Here is a 27,747-nt window from a genome sequence, read left to right on the forward strand (position 1 = left end):
GCGAACGGCCTCCGCGCGCGTGTCTCCCCGCTATCCTGTTGGGACTCGCTGCGGAGTACGGTGCGGGACGGCGGAGCGAGGAAGGAGGGTTCCTCCAGTGAACTTGGAGGAAGTGTGTGTGGCAGCCCGCACCCCGCGCGTCCATGCATTTCGGAGAGCGGCCGCCAGCCAGCAGCGCTCGCGTGCTAGGACGACGAGAGTTGTTCTTCCCCCCCTCCGCCGTCGCCCAGCGCGCCTGTTCCCTCCTCTCCCGGGGCTTGCGGGACGCCCACCGAGCCCGTCGCTGCCGCCGCTACTATCCTCCATCCAACGTTGCCGACGAGCGGCGTACGGCGCTAAGCGGGCACAAACGCGGCGATCTTGTTGTGGCGCTGGCTCCAGAGCGCACGTGTTTTTAACTGGATCGCGCGTTGTTTGCGAGCGTGCGGCGCACGTGTTCGGCGAGTTTCTGCCGCCACACCTGACGCGGGCGATCGACGACCGTCACCTGAGTGCGACCGTGATCGCGCGGCTTCCCGCGAGCCAACTCGGATTTTGTCTGGTGTAGCGATTTCTGGAGTGAACTGTGGATTGTCCCTAGCGTCTGGATCGTTCTCGGTCATCCGTCCGCTGCGCAGGGCCGAGCACATGACGCGCGCTGCACCTCCTGGCTTCTGATTTACCACTTCCTTGTGACGTGCGTTTAACTCTGTGTGCTTTGGGTGAACGAGTGCCGCTTCGGTGACGTCGTGGCCGGTGCGCTACGTGTGAGTGAGTACCCCCGTTCGTGACGGTACATGTGAGTGATCCCGACGCTTTCCGTGGTAGTCGCGAGACTACCCGCGCCGCCGTGCCGCCCACTCTCACTCCCACGGAGAGTAACCCCTTCCACCGCCGCAGACGCGGTGATCCCCGCGATCGGCGATGGCCAGCGGTGCCTTGGCCGCTGGGCCCATGCTCTGCGCGACCGACTCCGGACACATGGCGCAAACGATGACGCCACCGCCTCAACAGCAGCAGCAGGCATTGAATCAGTACTCGCACGCCGCCTCCCTCGGACTTATTACACAGCAGCAGATGCATCACCACCAGCAGCAACAACAGCACATTCAGCAACAGCAGCAGCAACAGCAGCAGCAACAACAGCAACAACAGCAGCAGCAACAGCAGCAGCAACAGCAGCAGCAGCAGCAGCAGCAGCAGCAGCAGCAAGCGGCTCAGATGGCCGAAGCCCAACAGCAGCAGCAACAGCAACTAGCCGCGGGCTACCATCTCGGCGCGTACGCAGGATACAACGGATACAGGTGAGCCCGCGTCGGGCGGCCGATGACCGCGCGGCCTCGAAAAAAAAGTGTGAAACGTGCGCTTGCCGCTCTGCATCACTGAAACGTGCCTGTGCTCACTTCTTCTCGGTCGCCAAGCTTTTCATCTTTTCTTTTTCCTCCATCGCACCTCTTATACGTGACGGCCGTTTTGCATTTGTGGTCTTTCTATGGAAAGTGCCAGGTGCGCTGTTATTCGAGCGGCGTACAGACAAGGCTTTCGCTTTCGGTCACTTTCAAGTCTACGCAAGGCGGGCGACGAATCGCGTTAACGTCGAACTGCAATACCCACTTACGAGCCGTTCGTCGGGGCCTTTCAGTGTCGCCCTCTCTTGTTCTGTCAACCGTGTGTAATAGCGTGTAAGGTGTGATTGAGTGACGAGAATATTGTAGCGTGTGATGCGGCGGGTAACACCTGCGAAGCGGCAAAGGTAGGTTCGTATACGGGCGGGATGCGAAAGGCATATGTGCCTACGTTGTACGCGGGATGGGATGGAGGTATTGCGTGTAGGTGAAGTGATTCGCTATAGAGAGCCCAAAAAATCTTTGATAGTCATCTATCGAAGATTCTACGAAGCACGAGAAAAACGTTACGAGCAGCCGGTGAACACGTCTGACAATAAAGTCCCACGTATCCAGCTGGCAGAATAAGAGGAAGTTAATTTCTTTGCTCAGGACGACAGAGGTATTTCATGTTCCGCAGCCACGAAGTGCATACTTAAAGCCTTTTCCGAAAATTAGTGCTTCATAATATCGCTGACGCGACAACATAAATTAGGCAGTGAGAGCAGTAGCTTCGGTATACAACTATAGGCCTAAAACAATGCGATGACAGTGTTCCATTCACTGTATGGGCGAAATATTTCGTTCGCGTTCGCAATTCAAGAGAGAACACGCAATGATAATTGATCCGCGGCCATGAGGTGGGGATACAGTATTTGCTTTTCGATTCTGCAGTTCTATTTCAATAAAAAAGAAAGGAGCCGAATATCTCGGGCGCTACCGACCAGGGCCCTTTTGCGGTGTTCCGTCAGGTTCCAGACGTGTGTAAGTACTCCACGCGTCTTCTACCCGTCGTGGCGCTGTATACACTGCCGCGCAATCGCACACGGCGTCACGAATTCGAAAGGCTCACCACGAAATGGCACTCAAAACGGAAAGAAAACTTTGCGATGTGGCCGCGTTGTCAACCTATCGCAGGCGCGGCGGGCATACGAGCCACAAAGGGCCCGTTACTTGGCAGTGATGTCGCTTTGCACGCCTATTTTCTCTGCGCTGAACTAAAATTCTGTAGCAGAGGTGAAGGACGTCGCAGCGCACAAGAGACTCATTTCAGCTTTTTGCTCACAATTTTTGCTTAGTTCGAACGTTCAAAGCAGTCTTCTGTGAATGAATTCAAAATGCCTCCTGTTCGTTACGCTTTGGAGAATCTTTTTGAAAAATAACAGTGAATGACATATCGAAGTTGTCGCACAACGCGCCCACGGTTACGCTACGTCAAGGACACGGAAGCGTCTTAAGATTCGAACCTGCTCTTCGTCAATGCGGTAGGTCAAGCAGTCACTGCAAGGATAACTTGTCCTACAAGGACGTGTCGGGACACCGCACTGGAGCACGACGTGCAAGAGTGACAAGTCCAAGAATAGCCTTCCATCATTAAGACATGGACACATTTTTTGAGGCAAACACAAAGAACATCGCACGCGGGGAATTTTCGGTCGATTGCAGTAGGCACGCCCTCGTAGCCATCCTGCATGCTCTACTGCATTTCAGTTCCAACATGTAGCTCGTGCAGCTCGCAATAAATTCCACAGTGTCCGTCGTAAACGCATCCTCCGGGGGCTTCGCTAGCTGAATGCTTGTGTTCAGTTGGAAGCGGTCGGGCAAAAGTACACAACAATGGCTATAACTCCCAGAAAAATTTTGTTTATGCGTGAAGCATCCGCGGACGTTGAAAGGACATTCGATGGTTGGTTGTCACTGCTTAGACCATGTCATCAACACCGCCGCTCAAGTGTCGCCAAACGGCTGTCGCGACAGAAGGTTGGCTACCCTGTCTTGAAGCGCACGCGCATGCAGTGGCCCGTTTGCTGCGATTATGCGCTCGCTTTTATTTTGCTGCTACAGTTCTTTCTCATTTGTTTTTAATGACAGGTACCTAAGTTGTACCGCCGAACTATAAACTTGAGGTTAATGGTGCATTGGGCAAATTTGTATTACAGGAGTTTGCTCCGTGGAATTGCATGGTCCATTGAAATGATCTGCATAAGCCACACTTGTACAAACAAAATTATTCGGCTGCAAGCAATTTGAGAAGCCAGACTTCAAGTCATTAGCCCATATTCTCATTACAAAGAAGTGGCTATGCTATACAACACTGCCGACAGCGACCCGGTATAGTGCATTTCGCGCTCGCATCGTGTTTCCTTCTTTGTGCTGTCGCATTACGGGTTTGGGGCAAATGGCGCTATTCATTATCTATCGCGTTTATGCATAACGCCGCGAGACCCATGTCACTCCACTGCTAAAAGCGCTCGCGCAACGGAGCCTCGACTATCGCACCTCTCTGGCGAACATTAACAAACAGCTGCAGGTCGGGTGCGCGGAATTCGTGACTACAGAGTGGCCGCACGGCGAAAGGGACGCCAAGCGAGTTTTAAAGTCGCGTCTTCGCGCACGCGTGCAGTCGTGCCGTATCTCGCTAAAGAAAGCAGCGCCCGAACGTTCTCGAAACGCGGTGACACACATCGCGACCCTCGAGGAAAAAATGAGCGGGCGTCGGGCTTCGGCGGCTCCTCTGGGCGCTTCGCTCGCCGGGCTATCGACCTGCGTCCGAACTTTGCAGCCTCCGCACATACGGCGGCCCTCGTTCCGTCGCGGTGGGCCTGTAGGTAGTAATTAGGAGCCGCCGATTTAGTACGTACACCTCCACGCACGCCCCTACAGTGCTTGTCTATGTAGTGCTCTTGCGGAAACGTGGCTGCCTTCGCGATTACATTTACTCCTCACCCTGAAGGGATTGCAGGTGTGCGAACAGATAATTGATAGACATCGTCAATTGGCTACAAGTACACGTAGCCGCATCCAGGGGCTAGTTGCGGACGCACATGGTAACCGTAACTGGTCCCGTTAACTGAATGTCCGATGGACTAATCCAAAAAAGTGAACTCGTATTCGAACGAAAGCTTCTTCCTGCTTGTACAGATAGGAATAATCACGTGCCACCACTGCGGGACAAACTCGTGCACGGGGAAGCGCCATGATATTTAAACGCATCACGAGGGCTCGGGAAAGCCGCCTGCGTTTGTTAAGTATTACTCGTCCGAAGCACGCCTCTAGTACCTCTATTTCAAACCATGTCGCTTGTATTGTAGTTCTTGCAAACAATTGGAAATTTAAGGGTCTAGATACCACCTTTCTTGTCTTGATCTGGTCCTTCCGTAACCTCTTCTGCAACGAATGCACAGCGTTCTCACGCATTGCAGCGCAGGAGGCTTGTCGCTGTGCATGCATTTATGTTCACTTCGGCGAGCTGCCTTAGTGAGACTAACTGCAGAGGACTGAAACGTACCAACCCTCATTTCGCCTTTTCATCTGTAATATTGCGTTCCATCGCTCTGCCATTAGAGGCAGCGCTAAGCAAAGAAAGCTTGGCGGTTAAAACCATTACTCGGCAGTTTTGCAAACAAATACGTGTAGACGGCAAGGGCTCATCTACTCTCTTCAAAGAGTACTGTTAGTTAGGCATGTGTTGATCCCTATCACGAGAAGATTTAACCACCCTGCAACGCGAGTACCTCTCCCAGCGACCAGCAGCTACTCCTATGCTGCGTCAGTGCACTGCCGTATTATGCTTGCACATTTCCTAATGTCATCGCTTCATTTTAGCCTCCGCGTCTCCTTCTTCTGCGAACCGATTCTGTTTTCACCGTGTAGGACGAACCACTTTGAAGAATTTATCTGTTATGTTTGTTCTTTGCATGACGTGCCTTTCCCCGGATGGTTGTTGCTTGTGCATTTTGGCATAATGCGGATAATGCCTTTCTTTTTACTCTTTTGTATAATACGAATTTCGTATAATATACTCGTGTCACCTTGCTTCTTTCTTAATTCGTTCTTTTTACTTTACCAGTTAAAAACCCAAACACGACTCTACGTCAAGGATGATTAAAACAACTTCTTCACCCTAATTCCTAGCTGTGGAAAGTACGTTCTTACGAAAATCAAATGCTAATTTGGTAACAGTCGTAATATAATACATCATTCTTTTGTATCTGGTTCGCTGATAACCACCCACGACTGAAAACTTGCTCCGGCATATCAAAAACGCTACTACGGTATATGGTTTAGATTGAGTGTGCTTAGATCAGAAATTTGTGCTATGATGGACCACGTAGTAAAAACCAAAGATTGGGCAAATGGCAAGACCTCAGACAGCATTTCTTCTATGGTTTCTCTTTTTCTTCTTAAACCAGCGTGACCACGTCCATGACCTCTACTGTGAGTGCGTGTCTATTGTGCTTTATTGTTCGAGATATCGTTATCTTGCTCTTTGGTTTCTTCATTGCTTCCTATCTGTCATTTGTAGTTTTCCTCTACCCCTACGTGACCCTTTCCTCTCAAGTATATATATATATATATATATATATATATATATATATATATATATATATATATATATATATATATATATATATATATATATATATATATATATATATATATATATATATATATCACTGCAGTGCACAACGGTTAGCGCTCCCGGGCGTGCTGTTACAACACGCGACAAGCGTCCAATGTCCTAAAACAGCATTCCGGTACATTGATCCCAAGCATATTCGGGGCCCCCGAACTATAATTTAAACGCACTGCTCCGCTTTTGAAAGCATCGAGACAGCGCAACATTCATGTGGGCGTTGTTAAGCGCTTCATGAAGTGTTTGCTGACAACATTACATCGGGCTGGAATGAACGGTTGGTGGCAGCAGTCTCGTATCGATCATTGGCTCTTAGTATACAGGTACCGCAGCTTTCGAGATAAGAGTTTCGAGCGAGAAATGCCAGATGGCGCGGAAGTATAGCGGCTACGATTAGAACGCGTTTGTCCAGCGCACAAGTGTTTGTACCTCTCCTTCACGCTCGTCGACTCGCTCTAGTGTTCGCCCTGTTGATACTTGTGAGCGCGATAGCACCTATTCCTCTTGTCGTCTGGCGTGCTTGTTGCCGCAGCTTAGTTTGCTGTCGCGGTTCTGACGATAGTGGTGGATGCATTCTTATTCACTTGACTAGAACGTGACGATGACAGCATTGGCGCTGAAGTAAGACTTCACTGTCGTGTAATCGGCGACCCGTGCAGTATCTGGTGGTAGCTCGATTCCAAGCACATCCTGAGACAAGCATTGGTGCGTGGAAAGGCAGGCTATAGACGAACCGGACCGGACACATGTTGGTATACCGGCGATAACTGAGCCGTATAATAGGTGGCATTCGCTATCAATGGCCGTCGTAGCATGTGTTTAAGTTTTACTTTTCTGTGCGTGGAACCACGCATATTGCAAGGGACGTCTAGAAGCACCATATTAGTAAAGGAAGAAACATTAAATAACTGCACAACTTAAAGATCAACCTAACATGCACATGAGCATAAATAAAATTGTTGTCTCCGAGCGAGATCGGAAGTATTGACGCGAAATATGCTCTAAACACTGCACGTAATAGGTCTCTTCTTTTTTTTTTTTTTAACTCTAACCCGCCGCGGTGGCTTAGCTACTATGGTGTTGCGCTGATATGCATGAGACCGCTGGATCAAATCCCGGCCGCAGCGGCCGCATTTCGATGGGGACGAAATGCGCAAAACGGCCGTGTCCCCTGTGTTGGGGGACACGTAAAAGATCTCCTGGTCAGCTCTTTTTATTTTTTATTGGCGGAGCACCACGGGGAAAAAGAGAAGGTTCGCGCTATACACTGCCTGCAGGCTGCATAAATTGGAAGAAGGTAATCGCTTTCCGTTCTTTCTTTGAATCATTCCACACGCATATTACTCCGCATACGATAATTAGAACGCTGGGCTTCATTTCCGCATTTTATTTACATACGTTACGGCATTCATTTCATATGTGTAATCGCCGTTACTGCTAATTTGGCTTCTGCGATCGGGACACGTGTACTTGGCACCGAGCTGTCAGTATATGTTTTATTTTATCTTAGAGGGTGGTGTACGCTCACATGTAACATTATCTTCCTCGTGGGACAATTATTTATGAACATCTCGACGACCTGACTGCGCGTTGCGATGCAATAGTTCCGCACACACATCGCAGTGGTGTGATAAAAAGCATGCGACTCTCGTTCGGTGCCGCAATTTTTCCTTGTCCATGAAATGTGAAGGGCATCACTTGGTCAACTTTTTCAACCAGGCAATTAAATTCCTGCTGCAGACTTCGGACGAAAAGCCCCATTTGTTGCGTAACACTGCACCATTTAGTGCACCTGCTGGCGTCATCGTGTGGAAGTGTGGTAGCAGTCGCTTTTATAACAGCGCACGTGGTCTTAAATGTACATGGCCCTACGGGAAAATAGTGTACACAAAATTTGGCCAGCTTTACTTACGCGTTTGGCAACGCAAACGTGAGGAAAACGTAAGCGAGCGTATCAGCATCTAGTTCCCAGGGTCAAACGTGTCCAAGCCAATTAAGAGGAAGCTTTAGCTCAGGTGCTCCTATCTAAATACATGTAAAAGGATAATTCGTTTTCCTCGGCAACCACTGCACCAAATTTGACGAGGTTTGTCGCATTTAAAAGAAAAACGTAAAATCTAGTGACTGTTTGGTTTCGAATTTTTATTTAGGTCGTCAAGATTTTATTAAAAATTGACAAAAGTCTAAAACGTTCCGAGAACGAAACTGTCAAGTTTACAACTCTATAACTCAGCACGGAAAAATTATATCACAATTCTATGACTTGCATCTGATATTACATGTAAATCGGACAAAATTCGTATGTTACGAGTGAATCTAACAAAATTTAGTAATATGGAAATGCAGCTTTTGCAGATCCCTTGCAGACAACGTAACAAATTCACGTAAGGTATAAATTGACATACAGAATTTGTCCGCTTTCAATGGTCTAATGGATACCGTTTACAGTACCGCGATGTCTGTTTTTGATGCAGATATATTAATTTATAAACATCGTGTGTCCATCTTTTTCAAACTTTCGAACTTTTGAAAATCGTTTTCATCAAATTCAAGCCTTAAATCGAAATTATGCTTCCAATAGTCATTAGAATTTAACTTTTTCTCTCAAATGCAACACATATCATTAAAATCGGTCCAGGAGTTACCTCAAAAAAGCGTTTTTTGCGTTTTACATGTATTTGAATAGGCAGCGGCGGAGTTGGGCCGGAGCTAAAGCTTCCCATGAACTTTCTATGACTACGCGTTTTTTTTTTTTCAAGCCCACCAACTCAAGAATTTTCGAAGGGTCTCAGAAACACACTTGCCGTGGTTTCTTAATATCACATCCCGGCCGCGGCAGCGGCCTTTCGATGGAGGCGAGTGCAAAACCACCCGTACGTATACCGTGCATTTGGTGCATGTTAAAGAACACGAGGTGGTCAAAATGAATCGGGAGCCTCGCACTACACCGTGCTTTATATTCGTATCGTGGCTTTTGCACGTAAAAGCTTACTATCTAATTTTTTTTATCTCAGAAACTGTGTGGGGTAGCTACTCGCAACATGCGATTCTTGTGAGCGGAAAGGAAGCGAAATTTTTTTTGACCACCACTTGGCGATGAACAATGCAAAGACGGCAGTCATCGAGACAGTTCACGTTGAAACGCAAGGCATGGGTGGCAGCAGGTTTAGGAACGCTATTTCTTAGCATCTGTACACGCTACGAACGTCAAATTCACCAAATAGCATGCGTAAAATTAACATACTGTATTACAGCAGGAAGCCGATAACCTACAGAGCATGCGCAGTGAATACACGATTTCTTAAAGTACATTACCCCTTCACGTATGCTTGAGCAAGCTTTATGGAAACTCTCGACGCATAAAGGTTAACGCAGCCTACCTAAGACAGAGAATTGATAAAGCAGGCAGCATGAGCTGTAAAGGGAACCTTGCGTGTCTCTCTGATCGCAGAAAGACTTTGGTTGCATGTACTACCCGAGTATGCTACAGCCTTGTGAAACAGCTGGATCTCACAAAGATTTTGTGCCAGTCTTAGTAAGGCGATGTCAATGACGCAATTTCCATGGAACAGCCTATTATTAATTATTGCGGAACTACGCGTGCGCAGACTGGTGCTGTCTCTATATATGCTCCTCTACTGAGTCACGACTGACTCACGGTGGGAAGCGGAAGCGTTTGCACCAGTGGAACTGGGCCGTGAGCGTTCCAGCGGGAAATACTACCGCATTCGCATTGCTTGCGCATAGGCAACTTGTGCGCTTCCATGACTAAGATGAGGGTGCTACATCTGGCTTCGCCTATATTGCCGGTCTTGCTGAATTATGTATTCTGCCACTATTTGCAGTTCCGCCAATTTGCACTGGTGCAGTCATTCTTTCTTTACACACACACACACACAGTACGCCTGAGCTAAAGTGTCTCGAGATACTTAAGAATAGGTCGGAATGGTTCGTCCATTTTATTTATTCACTCTGAATAACTTTGAACGTGGATCCAAGGTCCGAATGCAACACTGGGGCTATAAGATACATTGTAGTGGGTTGCCTCGAGATAACTTTGACCACCTGTGCTTCCTAGAAACGCACCTACATCCAACTAAACGAGCATTGTTGCATTCCACACCTGTAGGAATGCGGCCTCGGGAATCGAACCTGTACCCTTGTGCACAGCCGCGGAACGCCGAGAATTATTTCAAAAATTCAATGACAGTTAGGGAAGAGACAAAGAAAGACATGAAAAATTTCCGCGCAGGCGCACGAACTGTGGTACACGAGCTGGTGTGTATCAGAGCACGACGTACTCATGTGGAAAAAGAAAGTGAATGTCCAGACAATTTAATAAAATGTGCGTGCGTACAGATATAACTGGTGTAGTCGTCCATACGTGCTATCTGGAACCCACTGCTATCTGGAACGCGCTATGCTATGAGTAATGACAGTGCGACCATGCTCAGACACGCCTAGTACGCCACTTTTCCTGCAAAAATGTATCATACAAATGCACAGCTTTCATTTGTGCTGATTACGCTCCTCAAGCTTTCAATTGTGTTTTGGCAAACTTGAAAACGCCGTAATTATTTCATATAGTTCTCACCAACGGTTATAGCATCATTACTTTGCGAATTAAAAAAGAAACTTGCATAGAATACGCTTGGAACACGCTACTACTTCCATCACAATGGCGTGCCGATATTGTCTAAAGCGCGAAAAGGTAAATTACTTCATTATTAACTATTAATGAAATGCCTGTCCTAGTGTGGGACATTAAACCCCATCACTCAGCAAATCATTCAGTTGTATAATTTTTCAGCAATGTGGCTGGTGCTATCTTGAATGAACCACTGCATTTTTCATTCGTGTACATTTTTTTCTAACTACCAGCTGAATTTATTCTTGCAACCTTGGCATTTGTATGGCCCTTAAGACAGTTTTGATCATTTCCTGAAGAAGTATAGTCAACTGCAAATTACTCTGTTAATATTACTTTCAAGCAATAAAAAAAGCTCGCCCGACAACTTTTTTTAATTTTCAAACAAATTGGCTAAAACACGAATGATAGCTTTTGGACGTATTGCTGACCATACCACAGTAAGGCATATAGGTACAGCATTTGGTCCTAGTGATTTCCCCAGAGTGTCCTGCAAAAAACAAAGGGCATGCATAAAAGGTACCGACACAAAAAATGTTCACTGGAACAAAGGTTCGAAACAGCAGTCATAACATATTAAAGCAACGCAGACGCAAAATAATTGTGGAAGGGAAGCGCTTACGAAATAAAAGCTAGTTGAAGACCACAAAACACTTTAGCTCTCAATAATTCAGACGCGAGCGAAAAGGCATAATGCTCCATTATATATCACGGATGATTTCGCTCGGATGGACTTCAGATGTTCTTATCTTCATTGTTTTCCCATAAGAGTACTATGATTGCCAGTTAGAGGGCAGGACCATATTGATGCGATTAGCATTCTTAGGATGCTACCGGTACTTTTCTGGGTCTGTCTGTCTGTGTTTACTTGTATCTGACCATATCCCCCCCCCCCCCCCCCCCCTAGCTGCATTTCAACCACTGGGCAGTCAGTGGTTGAATGGGTAGCGCATCGAGCTGGTGTGCTGAGATAACAGGGTTCGAAACCAAGAACCGAAGCAACTTTGGGTAACTGAGTGTGCGGAAATGCGCACACATGTGCGGCGCTTCAAAAAACACCTTTCAAACCCATATGAGTAACTGTAGATGCCGGAGCAGGTAGGTACCACTGTTCGAAAAGAAAGTCTTGGACGCCGACTTGGAGCCCTGGATGTGTGACACTCGATATCTCCTCGTCTTCAATGAACTTCTTTCATGCCAACTTGGGTCACTGAGTATGTGCCAGTAGGTCTGTGCCGGTATTCAATGAGCGACTTGGACGCCAACTTTGGTAATTAGGTACGTGCCACCGGGAGTGGGCCACACTGCACTGAAGAAAACTATTCCTTGAATTTCTCCGATGCTGAGCGGAATCGAACCCTTGTCACAAGGCTTCCTCAAGGGCAGCAACCCGAACCATTCGCAGGCTCACCCTCAAACGCAATGTGTTAGCAGGCTCAGCTACAAATGCACCGAATATGTGCCGCTTTTCAATGAACGCCTTTCACACCGACGCTTTAGCGAGCTGCGCTATGAATGCATTGCAGCTTGCACCTTTCGCCAACTTGAATCAGTGAATATAGGCCACTGAGCGTCCGACTCAGCGAGGGAACAATTCTCAGCGTTCGCAGGCACCAACGTGCTACGCTTCTAGTCTCGAAGGCCACACGCGGACTTCTCGGCAGGGCCCCTAGATGGCGCAGCGTGTCCAGAAAGAAGCGCGAGAGAGGAGGCCGATTGCCGCATGACGCGTTCCTGAGTGTTCGCACTCAGGAACGCGTCGTGACCGTGGAACGCGTCGTGACCATACAGATGCGTCGTGACCGTGGCGCTAGATAGTTCCGAGTGTTCTTAAGGAAGCGCGATAAAGGAGACCCGCTGCAATTAACGCTTCATACATAACGCGTTTCATTGGTGGCAATACGATGTGTTCCTATATTGATTCAATGATAACGCATCACCGTCGGCTGTCATCGTGAAAAGGTTTCAGCCGCAATTTTATTGTCGTGCCAAGATTACCATCAACCCGCACTTTTATAAGTTTTCCTGAAAATTAATTTTTTCAGTGACGCAAGTAAATACAACTTCAATTTATTCGAAACACAATATTCACACCAGATTGTGCTACCAGTAATTCTCGTTATTGTTTGTTGACAAGCATTGATTTAGCCATGTCTTTAGTCGTAAGGGTGTATTTGCGTTCTTGATACAAGCAAATAAATTCGTGGGTCTGTGTGGCTCAAGGCAAATCGCCGGTTATACTTCAGCATATTCTCTCCTTAAGGACACTGAATTGATTACTGGGAGTGTCGAGAAACCACTTTCACATACGCAAACTGGATGAGAAAGGAAGGAGAATTGCAGGGCCAACTTGGTGGACTTGACGAAAACAAAAATAATCTTGGCATTTCGGCCTAGCAGTTAGACTTCCTGAGCTGTTGTTCTTCCTGAAACTCTTCTTTGATTGCAGTGTTTTTGAAGAATTCTGGGAATTCCTCCTGTATACGACCTGTAGGATCGTTCGAAGTGCTGCTTCGTGCTCGTTTTCTGGCTTCATTGACTCGGCAAGCGATATATTCGGCACTATATATGCATCATTTTGCTAGCTGGCAGCGAAGGTATAAGCTTTACAGTTCTTAAAAAAGACGTTGGGGCAGTAGTGCCATCATTCATTCCCAATCATATCTGCTGAACGTCATTTGCACTCTTTCGGTGAGACAAAACTGACCGCAGTTGATAGGCCATGTTTGGTGAAGTATTATTCGGAATGACCAAATGTTTACAACACTGCGTGTCTTGCCGTCTCGTATATATATATATATATATATATATATATATATATATATATATATATATATATATATATATATATATATATATATATATATGTATAATATATATGTGCGTGCGTGTGTGTGTGTGTGTGTGTGTGTGTGTGTAATATTGTGGCGATCGAAGTTCCCAAGACAGAACTCTGTGGTGCGATGCAAGATTGCATCGCACGATAGAGGAATACGAGAGACAACCACCGCCCCGTAGAACGGGTGTACAGTGCCGTTCTCCAATAGTACATATATATATATATATATACTTGACGCCTGCAGTTGAGAGGGTGACGTACATGCGCTGCCATGGCCGTGAGTGGTGGCGCTGAATAACACTCTTAGGGTTAGTTCTAGTATTCAAACATAAATAGTATGGGAAGACGTAGGCTCATCTCCCAACGGCGGCCTGTTGTTTTTCTGTCCACTTTCAACTGAATTGAATTGAACTGAATTAGAGGGTTTTACGTGCAAAAACCACGATTTCATTATGAGGCGTGCCGAAGTGGGGGATTCCAGATTAATTTTGATCACTAGAGTGTGATCAAAATTAATCTGGAATTAATCTGGAGCTGTCCTAATGCACGGAACACGGACGTTTTTCTTGCAAAAGCATTAAATGCGCCATGATGCGCAAAATCCGGCGTCCGTCCAGTGTTAACGTTCGATGGTACCAAAGCCCACGTGACCGACTTGCGCCAGCAAATGTGAATTAAAACCCACCTGGCCCACACTTGAAAAAATTGACTTTTCCTAATTCGAAAGTTGAATTGACCCACGTTCACAACCGACCTGGCCCACTCCTAAAATTGGCTTTGTCCATCCCAATAATTTGAGCGCCCAAACCCACAACATTGACTTTGCTCAATTAGAAAAATTGTAGGCCCACGCCGAAGATTGACTTGGCCCACCCCCAAACTTTGAGTGGCCGACACCCAATAAATTGACCTTGCCCAATTTGAAAATTGTATTGGCCCATGTTCAAAACCGAGCTGTCCCACTCCGAGTCATAGTGCTTGCACCCCCATGAAAATTCGTCCGCCTCGGCCGGGATTTCAACCCGCCATAGCCTCTAAGCCACTAAGGTGGGCGCTCATCCACTTTCATCTCCATTTACTTAACATTTATTTAAATGAATCAACAACTACAAATAATTTCGCATATATTGTCCTTCGTGTCATTGTTTGTTGGTGTCTTATGATTGGAGCAATAATAATTGGCACCCTCGGTTTTCTTCCTTGTTCATCGCATAGTGAGGGTCTAGAATCCGGCAGCTTTGATGCCGTCAGATAGTGTGTGTGTTTAGTGACCAGGTACTTTCCCCCAATATGTTAGATAGCATGTAGTATCATGTTCTAGATCCACTCTCATAGCCATGGGTGGTGGCGCTTGCTAACACTCGGCGGCTAACACACGCTGGCTAACATCATGTTTATGTCCACTGCAGGACGAAGGCCTCTGCGTGCGATTTCCAATTACCCCTGTCTTAATTTATTGATGTACTTTAAAGGCCCAAAGGCATGTCATAGAGGAAGTAGTATACACACTTTAAATCAATTCACCAATCAAGCACAAAAAAAGAATATAGAAACAAACCCAAATTATAAAGGCAAATCTTACAAACTAAAAAGGAAAGCATATAAGGATGAGCTAACAAGGCTGAGCATTCAGAACCTAAAAGAGTAGTCAAGTGAACGCATTTGTGCATGTTATATAATGTTTTTAACAAGTCAACATAAGCAGATAACAAATTTAACACAAATATACGTAGCCATTCAGAACCAAGATGAAGCTTTAATTGGCCAGTGAATTCGTCATGGTTCATTATACAGATGACATCTTCTGGTATTTGATTCCAATGATTAACAGCGAGGAATAATGGTGAATATAAATACAGTTTTATTCGGGCGAAGAAAGATTCTAATTTGAATTCGTGGTCTAGTCGAGCAAATATTCGGTGGGCAGCTTTTATAAGTACAGATGGATGGGAATCGCTCTGACAGATTTTCTGAAAGAGAGGAAAATGGCAGTACTTTGCGCGATTGCAGAGAAGGCAAGTTTAGCGACATTTTTATTTCAGTGATGTTAGATGTCCGAGAATAATTAGTTGTTATGAAACGGGCACTTTTGTTCTGAAGAGATTCGAGTTTTTTTATGAGGTATTCCTAGTGAGGGCTCCAGATTTGTTAAGCATGATCAAGTTTAGGGCGGACTAGGATATTGTAAGCCACGCATTTAGTAGCAAAATGAAAGTTACGCCTAATGAATCCGAGTGTTTTAAATGCGCTGCTATTTATAATGTCAATGTGTAAGTTCCATGATAAATCAGAAGCTAAATGAACACCAAGCTATTTAAAGATAAATACATGTTCAACTGGTTTGTTATTCAGTGTGTAGTGATGCGTTATGGGGCTCAATATTGTAGTGAAATAAATAGATTTTGTTTAGTTCACGTTGGACTTCCATCTGTTAGTCCTGGAACCATTTATCTAACCTGTTTAGGTTGTTCTGCAAGTTACTACCATCTTCAGTGTTAGTCACCTTTCTATATATCACGCAGTCATCCTCGAATAACCTTACGGTGGAAGTCATGAAATTAGCGATATCATTATTGTAAATTAGAAATAGAATCTGTCCGAGCACAGATCCCTTCGGCTCTCCTGATTTCACGTGTGCTAATGGAGTACTATTCTCGTTAACTACAATGGTTTGAAAGCAGTTAGAAACTCAGCTATCCAATTGATTACGTGAGTGTTTAAGTTAACACTGGCAAGCTTTTTTATTAGCCGAGCGTGAGGGACCTTGCCGAAAGCTTTTCTAAAATCGACAATAATGACGTCAATCTGGCGCATATAATGTACAGCGATGTGACTGTCGCCAATTAACCCAAATAATTGCGTTTCGCAAAATCGACCGCGCAGGAAGCCATGCTGGTTAGAAAAAAAGAAGTTATTTTCCCCCAAGCACTTCATGACTGCAGATGAAATGATGTGCTGAATTGCCTGATCGACGACATGGGTGTGATCCATTGTAGCATATCCCTTCCTAAGGCCAGCCTGTTCTCTTCGTTGATTGAAGTCAAGAGTCGCCCTTATTCTATTGGAAGTCATCTTGATGAATATTTTATACAATGCTGAAATAAAGCTAGCGGGCCTATGATTCTTTAGTAGGTTAACGTCATCCTTGTGATGGATTAGTTTAGTAGACAGGCACAAATATCCAGGAAGAGGATGGGAAAACGGCACTGTGCTAGCTCAATTGGTAAGAGCCTCGTACGCGTAATGCGAAGACGTGGGTTCATATCCCACCTTCGGCTAGTTGTTTCTTTTTCATTCCCTTTCATTTCCATTTATTCATTGTTTCTTTAGTGAATTAGGAACTACACACAATTTCCCTGATGGTGGTCTTCGTGTCCTTGTTTGTTGGCTTCTTATGGCTTGAATATATATATATATATATATATATATATATATATATATATGTATAATTTGGGCCTTCAATTCTGCTGAAGAAAAATGGCGTTGACGAATATGAGCATGTCGGCAAAAATTCACCTCTGTTCTGGCTTGCATAATGTACATATAAATAGACCTTCCATGACCCCTTAAAAGGCCCATCAACCATTTCAATCAATCAATCAATCAATCAATCAATCAATCAATCAATCATCAGTCAGTCAGTCCGTCAATATTTATTTTTGACAAAATCAAATACAATATGGGTAGAAGTACACATTCGGAGGTCCCGAAGTATCAACTGTAGGGGGGACCTCCTAACAAGACATGAAAAGGGGATAGTAGGATCGTGGCAAACAGTGAGTCATGTCATATATTATACAATTTCTACATCATCATCGGAAATAAACGGTAAGAGAGAAAAACATTCTATTACAGATATCGCAAGTATAATCAAACAGTTATAAAGAAAGGAAAAAATAATTTAACAAAAAAAAATAACTCGCAGAAATTCAAACGATGATAAATGGCAAGTAAAACTAACAACGAGGAGAAGTATCAATTATAGGCAAAATTCAGTGACTCGGTAATTTCAACAGTACATTGCATAATGGTAAGGCAGAACCAAATCTAATTATTTCTAGGTTCGTTAAATTATACTGTGTGTCAGATAAAGTGTTCAAGAAATGCTCCTTCGTTCTACGCTTGAATGATAATAATGTATATCACTTCATATCAGATGGTATTGGATTCTAAACAGAAATGCCTGAAAACGCGGCGGTAATTTTCCCATAATCAGTTCTTGCTTTTGGAAGGAGAAGATTGAGTTGTGCTAAAAATCTTATGTTGTTATAATTGATGAGGCTAGGGCGAGTAAAACCCGGAATATTAAACTCGGTATTTATAACACGAAGCATAAGTAGTCACAGCTTATGATTGAATAACATGTTTACAGGTAAAACATTTAGGGAACGGAATATGGGAGCAGAGGGAGATGTATGCGATTGGAATGCAACTAATCGTAATGCCTGGTTTTGCAAAACTTCTAGCTGATGAAGATGTGTGGCACATGTATTAACCCAAGATGACAGGGAGTATGAGAAATGACTGTGTATGCACGCGTAATATAAAGGCATGAGAATGGTTTGTTGAAAACGAAGAGCGAGTTTTTAAGATGATGTGAATACCAAATGAGATTTTTTCAATAAGTGATTGAATATGGCACTGGAACTTTAGTTTCTCATCTAGAACTACACCAACAAATTTAGTACACACGGATCTTGCAAATACATTATTATTTAGAGACACTACAATAGAGTCAGTGTGGAAAGTCTTTACAGAATGGAGTACCATACATGTTGTCTTAGATGAGTTAATGGTTAGCTTGTTTTTTTTTTTAGACACCATGAATCAACATTCGCTAGGCCAGCTTTAAGTTTATCCTGCAATGCGAATAAATTTTTATCAGATGCGAAAATAGTGGTGTCATCAGCGTAAAGAAGGCAGTGCGCATGTGTTGATATATCTGGCAAGCCAATAATGAATATGAGAAATAAAAGTGGTCCAAGTATTGATCTCTGAGGGACACCTGTATTTATAATTTTTGATGAGGAGAAGACCCCATTAACTTCGACTATATATGGTCGGTCTATTAGGTAGTTGCGAATTTATTGTAATGGCGGTCCAGAAGTGCCATAAGATTCAAGTTTACTTAAAACATTACGATGGTTAATTGTATCAAACGCCTTAGTGAAATCAATCAAGAGAACACCGACTAAGAGGCCTTGATCGATGGCTAATTTAACCCTCTCAGTCAAAGTATTAAGTGCTAGTTCAGTTGGAAAATTGTCACGAAAACCAAATTGATCAGGAGTTAAAAGATTAAATTTGGATAAGTAATTAAGTGATTGTGTATTAGTTTTTCGATAATCTTTCAAAAGAAAGACAAAATGCAGATAGGACGATAATTACTCATGCATTTACGGTCACCCTTTTTAAATACTGGGATTACTTTACCTGTCTTGAGCCGAATAGGAAAGACGCCCTCTATAAACAATCTGTTTAATGCTAGACGGGCGTATCAAGTCGAGGCCAGGACCGCTTCTTTTAAGAGAATTTATAATATTACATACTTCTAGCAATGTTTTGGGGAACAGGTAAAAGGAAGGACAACAGCGCGGAAAAATTAAGTGACGTTGAATCAGGCTGACTACCATCTACAATACTACAATGGTCACTGAAAACATTAGCTATGTCTTGAGGGTCAGTAATATTAGCAGAATCGTGGTTCATACACGATATGTGATTTTTAGTTGTACTAATGTTCAAAAATTCTTTAATAACCTGCCAGTTTCGTCTTGTATCACTGTCATTATTTCATATTTTATTTTCGTAATAATAACGCTTGGCATTTTTAAAGTGGCTGTTGGAACACTTGAATATGTGGGGAAGCGCAACCGCAACGCTTTATTTAATGGCTGGACTTTAAGTTTCTTACGAAGATTATCTTTTTTTAATGGACCGTAATAAAGAATCACTAATCCCAGGCTTTCTTAGTGAGCTAAAGCATCGCTTCACAGTAGTGTTACTTGCACATAAGTTAGAGCATTCAGATATTTTTGCAAAAAAAGATTCAAAAGCCCTTTCGCCACATTGCTCTTCAAGCACGTCAGCCCAGTCAATCACACGAATCATACGAGTGAATTTATTAGAATCGAAGAAAGTCCTGACATATTTGTTTGCTTGAGAAAGCGTTACGAAACCACTGCAAAAAAATATAGGGTAATGGTCTGTTACGGCATACTCCACTATTCCAGCTCTGCTAAGATCAGTAGGTATGCTAGACAGTACATGGTCAATTAAAGTATTAGGTACGCCTATTTCACACCTGGTTGGAGCTGTAATTTGTGAGGAGAGACCACAGCTAAGTACGTAAGTACTCAGAACAACATTGACTCTCAGGGCTCTTAATGTTGATGTTAATGTCGCCATATATCACAATATCCTTGTTTTCATCAGTGACTGTGTTGAGTAACTGCTCAAATTCTTTACAAAACTCGATGTAAGAGGAAGAATGTGAACGATAAATGCATGAAATTATGATGTTATGTTTTGTAGGCAGCTGCAGGTTATTACTCTCTACTTCTAGCAATACTAATTCACAGATGGAATGAAGAAAAGAAGATCATGGCGACGTTTATATGATAATGAAGATTTTACTAAAATGGCCGAACCGCCACTACGATAACCTTCACGATGACGATATCCAGAAGTGTAGCCAGAAAGACCGTATAGATTCCCGTCATAAGATGATGACCATGCTTCAGATAGGCATAGAAAAGAGAAGGCATGATCAAGACTGCAAAGAAGAGCGATGAGATCATCATGATTTTTACGAATACTGCGGATGTTCCAATGTATTAAGGATAAAGTGGGTTCTTTTTCCTTAAATAGAGCTTTCCCTTCATGAAGAGTAAAAACTGAGTCAGCCATGATGAATTAGACGCTAATGCAAGCAAGGAAGAAATTATTTGAAGACTGGCAAGTCATTCGCACTACATATGCGATGAACACGGCTGTTTTCCGAGTTTCTGGCCTTAATGGCACAGTTATCGGTCCACAGAAATTCCCATCCTTTAGAGTTCTTAAGTTCTAGCGCCTGTGGGAAAAGCCGCTTATTATAGGGTGTGAGGTGGTCATTAACAAAAATAGAAGTGGGTGGTTTATGTGACAGCCCTATTGCAGTTGTTGTGAGTCTTGCTTTATGCGCTTTGGAAGCAGTCAGCCTTTTTTGTTCGCGAGCAGAACCGCGCGATAATGTTGGTTCCTTATTTGGCAGGCACGCGGTGAATAATGTCGATGTCACCAGCAGTGACAGGGCACCCAAACTTTTCCCCTAAAGCCTGGGCAAGTGTTAGGCAGCTTTCTCCTTCAGTCTTTGGAATACCTTTAATTTCTACGTTATTTTGTCTAGAATACTGCTGAAGGCCAGCTACTCGTTGTGAAAGGCTTTTGTTACTGTCAATCAAAGACTTATTATCGTCTCTCAAGGATTTGTTTTCCTGGAGAAGGTCGTCATTTCTTACTTTCACAGATTCGTACAATTCATTAAACACACTAAGACTTTGACGCATTTCTGCGACTTCAGAACGAAGAAGCTCAAGTTCTCTCGCGAACTCGGAATTGGTGGGCATCTCGTAGAATTACACAGATCAATACAAAAAGCAAGGAACGGCAGCAGTGGTGGCGGCGGAAACTTACGGGCTATAAGGAAAATTTCAAAAGCACTAACCTGCACAAGTTTGCAGAGAATGGTTAGGAGCGATTCGTAAGCCGCAACCACTGCTGCCTAAGTGACGATCGCCGTTCCAGGGCAGTCGCTTATAAAGGCGGGATCCGTCTGTAGGCGGCGCTGCACGCGATGCAGTGGTGACGTTGCTGGGGTCGCCGGCTTTACACGTGCGCGTCTTGATAGTATCGGTGTTCACACAGACGGGCGCCGGAAATGGGATGCGCACTAAATCTGCACAAACATGCAGATAATGGTTAGGAGCGATGCGTAACCCGCAACCACTGCTAGTAAACCCCAGTTTGAGAACCACTGGTCAAATGGGTAAAGCACCCGGCTGCTGTACTGAGGAAACCCGGTTCAAAACCAGCAGTCGACCCAACTTGGGTCACCGCTCACTCGACATTGGGCACGTGCCGCTTTTCCATGAACCTCTCTGACGCCCGCTTGGGTCACTGGGTTTGTGCCACTGGGTATATGTGCCTCTCTCCAATGGCGAAAAAAAAAGTGTTCGTTAAAACGCCTCTGGTGCTGGGCGTAATCGAAACTACGTCATGTGTATATTTAGAAAATCTTTTCAGAAAGCGCCACGCGCAGACTTTGCGGCGGCCCCGCTAGATGGCACTGCGTATCCAATAGGAAGCGCGACAGGGGAGCCCAGCTGCAGTAAGCGCCTCAGCCATGACGCGTTTCGGCGTTGGCAAAATGGTGCGTCACCGCACTGCTTTCAATTCTAATTGCATTAACGTCGACATTAGTTGTGAGATGGGTTCTGCAGAAAGTATTTTCTTTTGATTCACCGAGTTATTGCGATGCAATATATGTTAAATTAAAAGGGTGATGCGTAGAGGATTTTTGTCGGTCACGATAATTTCGCTTTCGCTGGTAAAGAAGTCGCGCGTAACTTGAACACTTTTTTCTTTGTTAAAGAAAACAGATGTACGCAATGAAAACAATTTGCACCCACCAGGGTGTAGATTGTTCTCTATGACACCCAAGACACCCGCCAGGGTTTCTTAGCGGCTATGACGTTGCGCTGCTGGATGGTGCGGGACCAAATCACGGCCGTGCTCGTCACATTTCTGTGGTTGGCAAAATGCAAAGCGCCCGTCTGCCGTACATTGGTTGCATGTTAAAGAACCCCAGGAGGTCAAATTTATTCCGGAGTCCCCCGCTACGGCAGGCTTCATAATCACGTTGTGATTTTGGCATGTTCAAACCGAGAATTTAATTTTTCTTTATGATTTTTGGACAGCGCCTAGTTTATCTTGCTTTAGGTTTCGAAATAACATTGCGTCTTTTATACAAAACTAAAGAATGTAGAAGCCTGGCAGAGCACTATGGAATATCAAATATTTTCTTTCTTGTCAGGACTCAGTATAAAACTATATGTTCTGATGTTCTGGATATATAGGATATTGCATCAAGAAAAAAGCAAGGCAGAGTTGATAGCTTTAATGATAGCGCCTACGTGGTTGTTTCGTGTCTCCTTCCTTCGTCTGCTGTATTATTTGGCGCCTTCTTTGTAATCCTGTATAACCAACTCGCCCACCAGCACGTGCTCAGCTTTAATGAAAACGGCCCATGTTAGCGTAATCGTTGCCTTTAGTTGCCGATACAGATGAAAAATGGGCGAGAGGTGACTCAGTATTTATCGAACTCACCGGAGTCAACCGCACAGGCATAATATACGTATATGGTTAGACATTGTGCCGTAGCTCACGGCAGGATCCTGGCGACTGAGCTTTACCTTACTCATGCTTAGTGTATGACAATGAGGAGAAGCAACAGGACAAAGACAAGCGCTAGTGTGTCGCGTTTCTGTGTGTCCACTTGATCAACGTCGTTGTCAAAACGCCTAGACAATGCTAAAATCAAGAAATGGGCTGACAGATGGAATAGCACACTGTGGTGTAAAGTTTGTAAACAGGGATAAGGTGCCTCAGAAAGGCTGGCCGACAATGCAGACAACGCTAAGTATGTTTTATCAACAAAGCCGAACGCTAACGCTTGTGAAGATTTGTCACAAGCTGTAGGGACTGTAGCTGGTTCAGTTGCCGTAGGCAAGAAGAAGAAGACGCCGTGCGTTCCACCATTTCTGCGTAAAAAAGTAAATTTGAAGCGAATCAGCAAAAGCAAGAGCTGAACGTCGATCCGCGAGACCAGCGGAACACATCAGATTCAGAGTTAAGCATGTGCATATATATATATATATATATATATATATATATATATATATATATATATATATATTAAACAAGAAAACAAAGATATGTTTGGAAAGCGAGTGGGTAGAGCCTGTAGTCCGGGGCTCCACCGACTTGAGCGGTCGTCCGCCGTGCCTGGTCGAGGAGCGCTAGTTGCATCTCCCGATCCTCGCTAGAGATCCCAGTCTCCCACTGCTCGCTTCCGGAAAGTTTGCCGGCTATTTGTGGTGTATTAATTTTGGGTGGCCTGTGCTGGCAATCCTACGTAATGTGGGCGAGAGTTGGCCGGCCTCCGCACCACGGACAGGAAGATCAGATGCGTCTATGGCGCGGCTGGCCATCTGTCGAACGCGCGTATTCGATGAACGCGGCACAGATCCTCTGGCTCAGTGAAAACTGCGTTGGTCGATTATCAATTATGGCATCTCAAACGTCCTTTCTCTATAACGATAAAGCTAATGTAAAGTCGAAGGACGAGTTTCAGGGTTAGCTTTTGTCCTCTATTTATCGGTCCTTTCAGCTGACCGAACAGAGATTAACAAAAAAACTTGGCGGCTTGACATCCATCTACTCTACAGTCATGAGCATCATCGTGTGCACCCCATTACCACAGTCATCAATATTGTTATGTCGTTCTCAAGAACTGTTCCGGAGAGGCAGGTGTATCCTATGTTTGAACGTCGCTATTGGAAATGACAAACAAAACTTCAACGTACTAACAGTTACAGCTTCAGTCATATCGTGAAGAAACATTAGGAAGAACTCGAAAGTAATATTTTTTGTAACTTGGGGCAACAACTAGCCTATATAACGCGGTCCTGTACAAAGGGTTGTGGGCTACAGTCCGCATTTTCTGAAGTTTGATGTGGTTGACCGGATAATGTAGTTTTGCTGTCGCAACTTACCCGGATAACGGATCTGAACATTTCATGCTTAAAGCTCTCGTGCACTATCCATTCGCTGCACGTTACAGAAACCGAGTCGCTCTAAATTAATCCGGAGTGCCCCGCGACGGCGTGCCTCACGATCAAATCGTGGTTTTGGTGCGTAAAACCACGGAATTATTTTATCTTCACATTGCGCAACAACAAACAAGCTCCATGTTTGCGGACAAAGAGACATGATGGAAACAAAGAGAGCAGATGACTAATCTGAGAACACCTTGTCCTCTTCACTCTTTGCGGCTTTGAAAAGTAATTCTTGTAGTGTAACTTTTGAAAACTTGCCTTTTGAAAATTCCCGAGGGCAGAGGTTTATAAATGGTTGCAAACGATCTTTATTTTTTCTTTCGATTCCAGCGGCCTGCAACGTCGTGAGGTGAGCTTTTGCAGCTTGTCTGTATAGATACCACCATCTTTGTAAAACTTGCGCGAGTATGGGTCCACAATGAACACATGTCCGCTGTCTAGCTGTCCTCCTCAGCTGTCCTCCAAAAGTTGTGTGCACTCGACGGCAGGCCTCTTCGTCAGCGTCACATCGTGATTCCCGTCGCGTGTATCGGCGGCTGCGCGCCAACTGCGTTTCTCGATTTTATCTCTACGCCTATTTCTTGCAGCCTGTCTCGCCTATTCGATGTTATTTGTCTTGTTCTGTGGCTTTTCTTGTACGCCCGCTTCTTTCTTCGAAATGTCCGCTGCATTCTATTCTTGCTCGGATTTTTGGAAACACTCGCAGCACCCGAAGCGAGTGTCGCGACCTTTTCAACTTTACGACTTCTGGAAGTGCCGTGCTCTACGGCGCCAAGCAGTCCCGTCACGCCGGTTTCATTGCGTGGTGGGAGCGCCAACAACGTGACTACGCTTCCTACACACCACCGCACGCTGTGCCACGGCACAATTCATAGCACAACATCCGGTAGCAAATTGGCGATGACATATATTTTTCGACTTGTACGCCCGCATTCTAGAACGTCTCTCCACACCGTCCACTCGGCGCTTTACGGGATTCCATGATGATGATGATGATGATCATGATTTCGCATCTCTTTCAATACAGGGCAGTGACATATACTCACCTCGAGCTAATCACGTAAACTATACGTGCTTTTCAATCTAGCATTTTGCTTATCTCCCCTTTATTTCTTCTCGCTTTGTTAAAACCTCCGTATCGACGCTGAACAGGTAAATATGCGTGTAACGTATCCGGTCCTATCAATCTCGCTGTTTTAGTTTTAATGTGAAATAGTATTTTTCCTAGCTGAGCCATTTTGGCATATCTATCTATCTATCTATCTATCTATCTATCTATCTATCTATCTATCTATCTATCTATCTATCTATCTATCTATCTATCTATCTATCTATCTATCTATCTATCTATCTATCTATCTATCTATCTATCTATCTATCCTCGTCGTTATACATCTATTGTCGTCCGGGTGATATGACTCTTCCTTCGTCATTCCGACGTCCCTGCGTCGGCGTCGCACAGTCGTCACCACGCCGCCATGCTCATGGCAGACCTTCGCAAGCGAGTGCCACAGCAAAGTTTCACGGCATGGGAGGATGTGGCATACAGCCGAGGCAACAAAAAACTCTCGCAATTACCACTGCACATGTCATATAAACGTGACTTCTGGAATGCGATCTGTCGTTACATTGATCCAATGGTAGTCGCATTATCGTCGACAGTCATCGTGAGATGGGTTCTGCCGCAATATCTTTTTAGCCCCCCCCCCCCCCCCCATACGAAATACTCCTGCACTACAACCATGAATACGGAACAAACCTGCGAGAAGTGACCTGGTCAGTTTCAGCGCATCTCGCGAGACTCTAAACGAGCCCATTGTGTCGCCGAATATCGTGCGACTCCTTCAGCGATAGAAAGTTTCTCGGTGTAATCGTAATAATTGTAATCGAAGCTAACAAAAATGTTATTTTACAAAAATGTTTTCAGAGTGCATCATCGTCTAGCGCCGTCTCTGTGTATACAGGCTTGCCGAGTTATCTTGTATAGCCATAAAGTCACTGTGCGCACTGGCAGGCGCTAAAGTAATGATTTTTGTTATCGGACTGCCTCCTCAGTTTTAGTAATTTGTAACTATGCCTTCACGCGCACTTCGCTATGTTTCGGTCACTAACTCGATGTATGCAGTCACTTGATACATATATTTTGCTTTCTTTTTTGCTGTCAGTGTCACGATAGCACGAACTAGTGAGTTTTAACCCTATGTTCCATTGCCAGCTGGCCAGTAGGATGAACTTGTAAATATCACGGAGTGCATTGTTTGCAGGAAACGCGAAAGAAAGGTTATTTTAGCCTTCCTACATTGTTCCACTTTCGATATAAAGGAAATGGTGGCTATTTCATTCTATATTTTTGCGACATGCGTTCGATATATTCGTGTTCGATTCGATGCAAATGTCTGAGCCCTCGAACACCGGTATTTATTATTTATTTATTATTTTGCGTATACAACGGGTTTAGTGCATTTCCTTATCGTTGGATTGTCCTCGTTGAAATTTTGAAATTTGCCTTCACAGCGGGTGCGCAACCTCCGCGGCGTTATGCTTCTGAGGGCAAAATCGTGCTTTCAATTTGCCACTGTGGCAATGCTGTGGAGGAAGAACGCACAGGCGCTCGTTAGGAAAACGTCAGCTGAACACGCTGATCCTCAGCTTATCCCACTCTTACGTCCGCCCCTTCGTCTGCCTGGTAGACAAGTTCTGCCTTTCCCACGTAAAACCCCATCGCCTATTATTAAAGAACAAAATTACGAATGGGAGCGGTGCAATCAGCCAATAAAAGACACTACGAAGGATTTGTGCGCAATAGAGGTGAAAAAAAAAAAAAGAAGAACACATCACGTCCAGGCGTCAGGAACACCCCACAGTTCCCGCCCTGTGCTTGCGATAATCAAATTTGACTACGCCTGCTCTGTGATCTGTTCGCACGCATCACAGAGTTAGCCTGCTTTTCAAAGACGGAGGGCGTAAACAACCAGTTACGCGCGCAACGCGGGAGCAGGAATTGCACCTTCTGCGCGCTGACAGACGCCCGCCCCCGTAATGGAGGACGTGCACTTGTTGGCACTCGTCCACACACGCACACCACGTGCCGATATGCAAAACTAGCACCTAATAAATTTGCTAATGGAGGAAAATAAGGGGCTCAGAAGATGTAGCACTTTATTGACCGGAAATTTTCTTCGTTCGCGTTGGCTTCATTTTCCCCGTAACCGTCGAGGTCAATAATTTATACGCCCAAACTGAACGCGCTTCATTTGGGCGTGGTACGCACGGAGCTCCTCCTCTCCTCCTCTTCTCCCCCCTCCCCCACCCCCGCACGAAGTGCTTTCTGAAGAAAGCTATCTCGCACGTAGATACTCCGAGAACCGTGCGGCAGATTC

At 44.8% G+C, this 27,747-nt stretch overlaps 1 protein-coding gene across 3 annotated transcripts in view; it reads left to right on the forward strand.

Annotated features, from left to right (window-relative positions):
* The first annotated feature begins 361 nt into the window (after window positions 1–361).
* LOC126527416 (ETS homologous factor-like) overlaps window positions 362–27,747 on the forward strand; it is a 461,065-nt gene continuing 433,679 nt past the window's right edge. Inside the window, exon 1 of one of the 3 annotated variants that reach the window (XM_072287970.1) lies at window positions 362–1,283. In XM_072287970.1, coding sequence (XP_072144071.1) covers window positions 904–1,283 — 380 coding nt within the window. In that variant the 5' untranslated portion in view covers window positions 362–903. The remainder of the gene's footprint in view (window positions 1,284–27,747) is intronic. The other 2 variants (XM_072287968.1, XM_072287969.1) reach the window with 2 other exon arrangements.

Source organism: Dermacentor andersoni, chromosome 4 (genome assembly GCF_023375885.2).
Source record: "Dermacentor andersoni chromosome 4, qqDerAnde1_hic_scaffold, whole genome shotgun sequence".
In the NCBI taxonomy this organism is placed as follows: domain Eukaryota; kingdom Metazoa; phylum Arthropoda; class Arachnida; order Ixodida; family Ixodidae; genus Dermacentor; species Dermacentor andersoni.